The following is a 9503-nucleotide window of genomic DNA, read 5'->3' as shown; positions in this document are numbered from 1 at the left end:
CCGGCGCGGCCCCGCCGCCCCCGCCAGCCACAGGCACCAGCAGCGAGAGCAGCGGGGCGGGCAGCGCAACCGGCCCCGGTGAGTGCGGGAGGCTCGGGGGGTATCGGCGAGACGGGCGCGGAGCTGCGAACCCGGCGGGTCCGGGCTCTGCGCAGCCCAGGACGAACAGCGGGACCGCGGGCCGGCTGGGCAGGATCCCGCTGGTTCGGGTTGCTGATGTCCTCCCGGGTGGCTGCGGCCCGTCCCGCTGGGCTGTCGGCGAGGGAAGCGGCGCTGCTCCCGCGCCGTTTGCCCGCCGTGCCGGTCCCGGTTCCCCGGCGGGGCGGGCGCCGAGGAACCGGCCGCGCAGGCAGCGCCTTCCTGCCGCAGAGACTCGGACCTGGGCGGGGGGCGGCGCGGGCTCGGGCCGCCCAAAAGCGATGCGGGCGGGTCTGCCGAGCCGGCTGCGGGGTCTGCGGCTGGAACCCACCGGCGTCGCCAGCGAGAGAATGGCGGGGCACGGCTGCCCCGCGGGCACGGCGGAGCGGTAGGCCCCGCACGGAACCCCCTGTCGTTTGAGAGCTAGCGGCCGCGGGCCTCTGGCAGAAAGTGTCCCGCCAAAATCACGGACCACAACATTTCGGGCGGTGAGATCCTTGGCAGATAACTCCAGTTTTTGGGGGTTTGTGGACTTTCTTTTTTTTTTTTTTTCCCCGAAAGGACAGTGATAGATACCTATAAGGAAAAAAAAAAATCCCGTGTGACTCCGCTTTCCTGCCCGCGCCCTGCAGTTGCTCCGAGCAGGTTGCTGCTGAGAGGGCCCGGCAGTGGCGAAAGGCAAGGTCGCACGGCTGGTGCGTTTGCTATGGCTGTGGGCTCGCAGAGGTGCAGAGGTATTTAAATCTGAGTACTCGGAGAAAGGGAAATGGAAAAGCAAGTTGCTTTCGTTTAAGTCGCCGGACGGGAGACAATAGGAAAACGCTCCCCTTGGCCCGGTGCTGCGATGTGCCTCGCAACAAAATTTAAGAGGATACGGAGAGGAGAAAGGGATGGAGCAATACAGGACAGGAAGGAATAATAATAATCTGTCCGCGAAAGGCACTTTTCTCCGAGGAGACCGGCATTTCAGTAGAGAGGAAAAACTTCCCCTCGGTGTCGGTGCGTGTGCGTGGGGGGAGCCGTGTGTCTCCACTCGTGAGATAAATCAGCCATAGAGGCAGGCCGCGGGGGAGGGCATTTGTCACACGGGACTAATCTTGACGGAGACCGATCCCGAAATAAGGCCCATCGGCGAAGAATTAAGGTTCTCTTAATCGCGTTCCCGATTAATTTAGGCATTGCTCGTGTGCTAGGCCTGGCTGCTGGAGGGAGTGGAGTTTCTCCCTGGCGTCGTTCATCTGGGAATATAAATCGCCATGTCACGACACGACCACGAGGAATCCTGATAACTTCACCTTCAAGTTTCTATTATTATTATTATTATTATTATTATTATTATTATTATTATTATTATTATTATTATTATTATTATTATTATTATTATTATTATTATTATTATTATTATTATTATTATTATTATTATTATTATTTCCCCCTTTCCTTCCCTTTTTCCACGGCCTTTTTCTGCCTGTCTGGCGGACAGCGGCAGGGCCGGGGCCTCGGGGCCCTTCTCGGTGGGTGCTGCGTCTGGCGCTGCTCATACGAAACATGCTTCGGCTCCAGGCCGCCGGATTTCTAAGCATCAGCTAATAATGCGCACAGTCCAGACATTAAAAAAGAAGCGAAGAAGAAGAAAGATTATCGAAATGATGGTGACATGCAAATTTCCCCCGAAATTATCATAAGTAAACATTTGAAGCCTGGACTAATAAAATCCCATCTGTGTTACTTCATATCGAGTTAGTAGAGAGCTGTGATAATGAATTTTGTAATATCTCACGAACAGACATCTCAATCAGGCACTAATCCTGTGATTTTACTGCCCGACCTCTCAGATAGAGGGAGGCGGCGGTGGCGGCCGGGGAGCGCGGAGGCGCCGCCGCTGCCGCGCAACTTCCGCCGCGGTGGGGGAGCGGCTGCTGGTATCCACTGCCCTACGGCTCCCCTGCCACCGGGCTCGGCCTGTCCCGCGGCTCAGCACGGCGAGAAGATTCGGGGACTCTCCTACGTCCCCAAATAACTAGAGGTGCAGGGAGGCCGGAGGGTTGGACGGGCTGGGAAACAGCCACGGGTGTTTGCGCCTGTCCTGTGGTGTGACTTAGGTGGGACCCGAGGCTGAGGCAAGGAGAGGGGACGCTGCACGCATCACTGGAGAAAGGTGCGGGATCCAGCCCGGGTCGTTGCGACGTAGCTCCCGGGGCGGTTCTGTTTCGGGGCTTTGCATGTATTTTTCAATCCCAAAATAATTGTCTTAAAACTCCGGTGCTTTCATCTTTTGCAGATAACGGGTAATGGAGTCCAACTGCCGCAAACTTGTCTCCGCCTGTGTTCAGCTAGGTAAGAGACACCCCCGCCCGCCGGGCCTGAGGCTCAGCGGCCCCGCTGCCGTGCGGAGCGCTGCGCGGGTGTGCAGCAGAGCGGGCCGGCCCCGGGGAAACCGCGCCAGCTCCGCCAAGGGCTGCGCAGCGTCGGGCGCCGACCACCCACCCACCACTTGAGTTACCTCTCCCCTTCCCCCCCACGCCCCGTGTCCCCGTCCCCTGGCGTGTGCAGCCCGCCGCCGTCGAGTCTCTCTATTCCGAAGGCGGACATCTAAAGGGGGAGATGAGCGAGGGGCGCTGGAGGGCCGCACGGAGCCCGCCGGCAGCGCGGTGTCCTGGCGGCCGTCCCCAGCGCCGGTGACTCGCGGCGGCCCCTCCGCCACTCTCCGCGGGCGCGCTGCGGGGCGGCGGCGCCGGGTCGGGCCCGGCTGCGCGGCGCCAGGGCGCCCTCTGCTGTCCTGCTGGGCGGGCACCGCTTGCGCCTGGAGGTGCGCGGCCGCGGGAGAGGAAAGCCAAGGGGGAAAGGGCGTGCGCGCACCCCCGCGGCTGCGGCCGAGCACCAGCTCCCGCCGCCAGCGCGTCCCCCAAAAAAAGCATCGCTGTCAGCGCGCCGTTTAGACATCCGCAGCGTCGCTCTCGTATTTATTTTTATTTTCTATTTTTTGACACCACCCCCTCGCCCGTAAACAAGCCGGCAGCCCTCTCCTGCCCCCAGAGGTAGGCACCCCCACAGAGCCCGGTCTGCAGCAGAGCGAGCTCCTGTCTCTCTTCCCCTGCCCTTTTCAAGGGGTCTGACAGGCGAGCCTGAGGGGTGGTAAAGAAAAACAGCAATGCAAACATATTACAAAGAAGAAAACAAGCGCTCCGTATTTCGATAGACTGTTTAATCCAAGATAAACGTAATTTTGTTTAAATAAAATACATTAACCTGAATTAATAATACAGGAAACTAGAGTGAATTAATAATGCACGTATTCCTGGTCTCGTGGTTAAACACTTCCTTGTAAGAATACTGTATTAGCCCTGTTTGGCCAAACAGCTTGCTATTTCTCAAATAACACCCAATGATTTCAGGAGGGCCTACGTCCCCTTCTCGAGTCCACCCGCCCCTGGGACTTTAAACAGGATTTGCTAGATGGACATCAAAACCCCTAGAAGAAGGAACGCTTAGGCTAAAGGAAGGTTGGCGAGCAAAATCCGGGGTAATTCCAAACTCCAAAGTATTACGAACCGATAATTTTTAATCCCGGAAACATATACGATATTAAATTGTGCACAAATAGGCTTTACCAGAGTCTGGCACTTTTTCCCTCAGCCAGTAATAAGTGTTAAATAATGTGGAAAGGAAGGGTGACATTGCTTTATATATGGTTTGCAAATAAGAAAGGCCTTTTTACCCTCCCCTGCCTTTTCTTCCCGATGAACAGGTGGTCTTAATCAAAGCCCTTAGCACGATCTAATGGGAAAGTGGGGACCTTTCTGATATAATAAATTTATGAGCCCTTCCAAGTCAGCTTTATTCGACTAAGTATTTATAAAAGTAATATCCACATATGCTCCCTGACACGGTAACTTTAACTTCCTCTGCCGAGAAACAAATGGTTATTTTCTTAAACATCAATTATGAACCTGGATTATTGTAGTACACGCAAAATTTCCTGCCTTGTTACCGTACCAGCCGGCCTGTTTTTTACTCGCCGGGCTGCAGGGGAAATTGCTATCTAAACACCTTTAATGCCATTAATTAAAACACACGACCGAGTCCAAGAAGCAAGGCGGTGTTGCCTGACCATTAAAACGTTCCCATTTACGGGGAAGGGAAGCGCGACGACCTCGGATGCGGATATATCCCTGCAGATACGGGAATACATCCTTGTAGATGTGGGGATGAACTCTGTGTGCTGCCTCAGTCCCTGCCTCTGTGCGACGAATAATGGCAAGCCCTGAGCTGCTCGGGCGACTTGCTGAGAAATCACGGGTGTTTTCTCGTGATACCGGAGGGGTTTGTTGTGTCTTGGCTTTGATTTGCTTAAAACCACGCGTTACTCGTTGATTTTTGTCTTGCCTGACCGTAAGGACGTCATGCTTTTGGGATTTAGTTTGCAAAAAGTCTGATCCTTGGGGCTGGCTGGTGAAGAAGGCGGGGAAGAAAGCAGGGGTGATTGGGGACTCCCCTTTGTCACATTTCAGCTTTGGAAATTACGAGGGCAGTGAGGTAATTTCGCGAGATAGGCACCGTCGGTGGCCGCGAGGAGAATGATCGCTAACTAGAACCACTGGCAGGAATAGCAAAACATGCGACCGTTTGTCAAATCGATGGTTCTGCGAAAGGAGTAAACGAAATTCAGTAGGAAACCCTCCAAAATGACACGGCATGCCGGCTTCCCGCGGGGAATGGGGCGCGGAGGGGGAGGGATGTTCCAGAAGAAACGAATTCGTGGCCACGCCGAGGAAAGGAAAATGGGGAAGTATGAAAATATTATTGCAGCCTAGAGTGTCAAAAGCAGCTCTGCGGGTGTCAGGTTTCTTCAGAGAGCCGGGAAAATTGCTCCTGGGTGACCAGTCCCACAAAATTAGGAAAACTTCAGCACATGCTTCGGCAGACCCACGGCACTTAAAAATGGTTGTCGGTGGTGGGTTTGTTTGAATAATTTTTATGCAGTGAGAAAGGATGCTTAAGCTATTTGTGTGTACGTGTATATATATATATAATCTATACGATTTGTTAGGTCTGTGAATTCTACTTAAGGAATCTTTCCCTGTAATCGATAATCTGGGTATTGCTGAAACAGCAGCTTCCAGCATAAAGTGTTGAAATTACATTCAGTTTTATATCACCATTCAGCATTCCAAATTGATTGTTTCAACTCTATCGACAAAAAAAAAAAAAAGAGAGAGGGAGAGGGGAAAAAAAAGAAAAGAATTGGTCTAAATATTCCGTAACTGAACATTCTTTTCAAAAACAAAAACTTAAAAACCTAACGCTGATGCAGCTTTCCATTCAGACCGGCTGCAGACCGAGCAGCGTGCAAAGCAAAGGTCGCCGGTGCCTTTTTTGAGCCCCGGGACGAGGTGGGCGCGCAGCCTCTGCCCCCTCGGGACGGAGCGAGCGCGGGGGGGCCGAGGCGGAGCCGAAGAGTAGCTGCTGCCGCTGGGCCTCCAGGCAGAGCCGAGCGGCACCCTCCCCTCCACACAGCGCGGCCAAATTTGTCCCCGGAATTGTGACCCGAGCCGCGGAGCCGGGATGTTCTGTGTCCAGGACGCAAGCACTCCGCTGGTGCTCTGCCCCTGCGCGGCGCCGCGGAAGGTGCGCGCCCCGTCCCGCACCCCCCGCCAAGCGCAAATTAGAAGTTATTCATTGCGCTTCGCATATAGAATTTTCCCCCTCCGCAGTTGCCGTCTGAGAATAATATATGCAGCAGTTGTTAGCCTCACTCCAGGGAAAACTAAATGTATAACGAAAGCTTATTCGTGAGTAGGAATATACTAACGGAACAATCTGATGTCTTCTTAATCCTATGTAAAAAGCTCTGTAGTCTTCCTAATATTGACTGAATGGGTAATTAATGGCTCTTCATCGAGGAGAATACCCGGTAATCCGAGATAGGCGAAAGACAACAAGCCAAAGGTAAAAGACAACAGGACTAGTTGGAGGCTCTACATAAAGAACCAATTTATCCATTTAGGGGAGTATTACGCCTAGAAACAAAGATCTCGTGAGGAGATAAAGGAAAAGTGAGAAAATAAATACCCGCAGTAGGTCTGGCCACCCCCCGGCATCCCCAGCACAGCCGCTTAGCTCCGGCCCTGCTCTCGGCCCTCCCGCCTCCCGCGGGGCGGGCACCGGGCATCTCGGGTGAGCTCAAAAAACAGCGTGAAGAAACAAAAAAACCAAACCAAACCAAACCAAACAAAAAAAAAAAAAACCCACAAAAAACCCCCCAAAAAACCCACACCCGCACACACCAAAAAAAAAAACACCCACAAAACCACAAAAACCCAACCAACCAACTAACCAAACAATTAGGAGAAAACCACACCAAAACTTCCATGAAATTAAACAGGTGAAGCGGAGTGGGGAGTACCCCCGATTCCCCATTTTTCGCAGGCAGTGCATGTCCCCCAGTCCACTGGGGCGCATCCCCGACGGGCCCTGAAGCTCAGGGCGAAAAGGAAAGAGAGCAATTCCCAAAATAGTTTTGGAGTTTTCTCTGGTGATGGCAGCCACACGCAGGAGGCGCGGACAGTCAGTACGAGAGTGAGCTGGCGGGGGTGGCTTTGCGGCCAGGACCTGAACCCAAGAGGCGATGGGAACTTCCACCAGAAAAAAAAAAAATAAAGAAAAAACCAAATTTAAAACACTTGACATTTTAATTGAAACCTTTACCGCTAATATATTACCTGGGTGACTACAATTAGGTTGTTTTTCGGTTGGCTGACAGCTTTTAAAATATTATTTCACTTGGGAAATAAAAGCTTCATCTCAGATTATAGGTGGGTATTTTTGGATTTACGTGATTTATGGTCACCATGACAACTAATGCTGTGTGGTAGCTCCCCTCCTGCCCGGGGTGGGGGAGTTTTAATCAAAGGCACGTAAGGAAATGCCGACAGCCTCTCCCTTTGGGCTGCCGGGGCCCGGGGCCAGTGTTGTGCGCTCCTTTTCGGGACGCGGGGATGGCTGGAGGGTCTGTCCCGCCTGTGGCTGTGGGACGCGGGGCTGGAGCTAGGGAAGATGCGAGAGGGCGGTGCGGTGGCCGGGCCCTGCTCCTCCTCTCCCCGTTCCCTGGGGGAGCGCGCCAGGAACGGCCTGCCCCCGTCAAATGTCCCGAGCCAGCGAGGCTGCGGCCGGCGGGCACCGGCGGGCACGGGCGCTCGCCCTGCAAGGGCATAGAGCGCGTAACAAGCACTGCGCCTTGCAAGAGGGACGGACTTTTCGCTTCGAGTCCCGGCCGAAGAAGACAGCATTGCCCCAAAATTACTAAAAATAAATGAAGGCAAAGAAAAAAAAATGGAAATAAAAAAAAAGAAAAAGAAAAAGCGGTGATGGGTGTCATCCAAGACAGGGATGTAGTGCACCGTCTGAAAAAAAAAAAAAAAAAGCGTGGGGGGGAAGGAGGAGATACCTCCGTATCACCGCTCTCTGTGACTTCCCCTCCCGAGGGCTTTGCACACTTGTTTTCACCCCGACGTGGGGGCTGGAGAGGGGCAGCGCCCCCTCCCAAGTGCCCCTCGCTGAGAGGCAGAGGCCGCGCCCGCCTGGCCGGGGTTTGGGCAGCCCCCCGCCCGCAGTCAGGGCACGGCCCCGCCATGCGGAAAGGCCGGGGGGGCGGTTCTCGGTGCGGGACCACAGAGGTAGCGAGAGGTTAAGAAGAAACTGGGATATGATTGGTAAACAAATTGTGCAGAATGGAGCTGGATTCATATTGACTTAGTTATAGGTCATCTGCTGCCGGTGCAAAGGGAGGAAATATTTACTTTTCACATATACTTTATGATCTTGGGGGAATTAGAGGAAATTCAATAAGAAAACGGCTAGAATCATTTTAAACCCCCTATTTAAAAGACTTAAGCAAATTAGAGTCTTATCAGATTAAAATCCACTACAAATGTAAGAGCATTGTCTCCATCGAAACGCTGTGGGGTCTGAGGAAAGAGATTCTTTGCCAAATCTCAGGGATAAAAACACGTCATTTAAACACCAGATAATGAGCAGAATGTAAATTAATTTAACCTTCTTTACTAACAGGCTGCGAAAGTAATATGTATAATTTAGCGATAACTAAGATTGCGATGGATGATACGTACGTCGAACGAGAATCAGCGACTAAGGAAGACCCTTGAGGGGAGTGGGGGTGGGGTGTGGCAGACGGGATGGGAACGGGACGCAGAAAAGTTTGGGCGCTGGGATGTGGATGTGTAGGGCCATATCAAGGGGAAGCTTTCGGTAAGTTTTCAATACCGGTGACCAGCCAGATAAATTGAAGACAGAGACGGAAACCTGCATCTCCCGCTCCTGGGCTCCTTCGGAATCCCCATCCCTAAGACGGCTACAACTCCCCTAGGGCAGTGCTGGCTCTGCGGGCTAGGGCTCGGGGACAGACTCCTCTGCCCCAGGCGGACCTGACCAGTATAGGAGGGCAATCTGCCCCCGCCTTAGACGCGCGTGCAAAAGCCCCCGCACCTCCTTCCTGCGAGTCCACAGCAGCCTCATTCCGGCGCTATAAGCAGTCCCACGGGCGGGATTTGCGGGGCAGTGTAGTCCGTCCCTCTACTGCCCCTGCCCGGACGAAGGGTCAAATCATGTCCCCAAACTTCGGAGAGGGGTTGAGTGGTTTGTGTGCCGGCGCTCGGCCCGATGTGGGACTTGGCCGAACGCTGTGAACGGCTGGCGTGGGAGCGGATTCGTGGGCTGCTCTGGGCGCCCCGGGGGCGCGGGATGGTCCCTCCGGGTCCGCGCCGAGAGGGAGGAATGGTCCCGCGGATTACTGTGCGAGTAAGTTATAAAGCCAGGGTGGAAAAGGCTCCTTGGGGGCTAGCTTTTGGGAACGCGGTTGCAGAGAAGGGGCGGAAATGGCAAAACCAAGGAAAGGATTTTACCCCCCGTGTACTCTGCCTTCGGTGTGAGCAGAGGAAGGGCGCGGGGACTAGAAGAGCTCGGGGGCCTCCGAGAGAGGTGTGCAGCTTTCCGTAGCTGTGTCACGGAGGGGAGGCTGTCGTCGTTTGTGTTTAATTGTCGCTGTTACCAGCACAAGGTCCGTCGTCTAACCGGCCGCGCCCCCGTCCTGCTTATTGCCATCCCTCCACGAGGAGGGGATCCGGCTTTCCTCCACCTCCTGCAGCGGCTCTGGCAGTGCCGAGCTCCCCGCTCCTCACCCCCGCAGGTCCGGGAGTGCGGCGAGGCGCGGAGCGGACGCGCTGGGAGCCGCTCCGGCGGGGTGCCCCGAGAGCCGGCGGCGGAGGCCGGGCTCCAGGCGCGGTCTCCCGCGCGGGGCACACCGGGCGGAGGTTTTTTGGGGGGCGGGTGTACCCATCACCGGGAGA

General features: G+C 54.4%; 1 protein-coding gene across 1 annotated transcript in view; it reads left to right on the top strand.

Annotated features, from left to right (window-relative positions):
- The window catches only part of PITX2 (paired like homeodomain 2), a 14439-nt gene continuing 4936 nt past the window's right edge, over positions 1-9503 (top strand). Inside the window, exons 1-2 of the mRNA XM_015623734.3 lie at positions 1-78; positions 2420-2475. Of these exons, the coding sequence (XP_015479220.1) occupies positions 2430-2475 (46 nt within the window). The 5' untranslated portion in view covers positions 1-78; positions 2420-2429. The remainder of the gene's footprint in view (positions 79-2419; positions 2476-9503) is intronic.

Source organism: Parus major, chromosome 4 (genome assembly GCF_001522545.3).
Source record: "Parus major isolate Abel chromosome 4, Parus_major1.1, whole genome shotgun sequence".
NCBI classification, from domain to species: domain Eukaryota; kingdom Metazoa; phylum Chordata; class Aves; order Passeriformes; family Paridae; genus Parus; species Parus major.
Note: the sequence above shows the minus strand (reverse complement) of the source record. Positions and strands in the feature narration are given on the sequence as shown.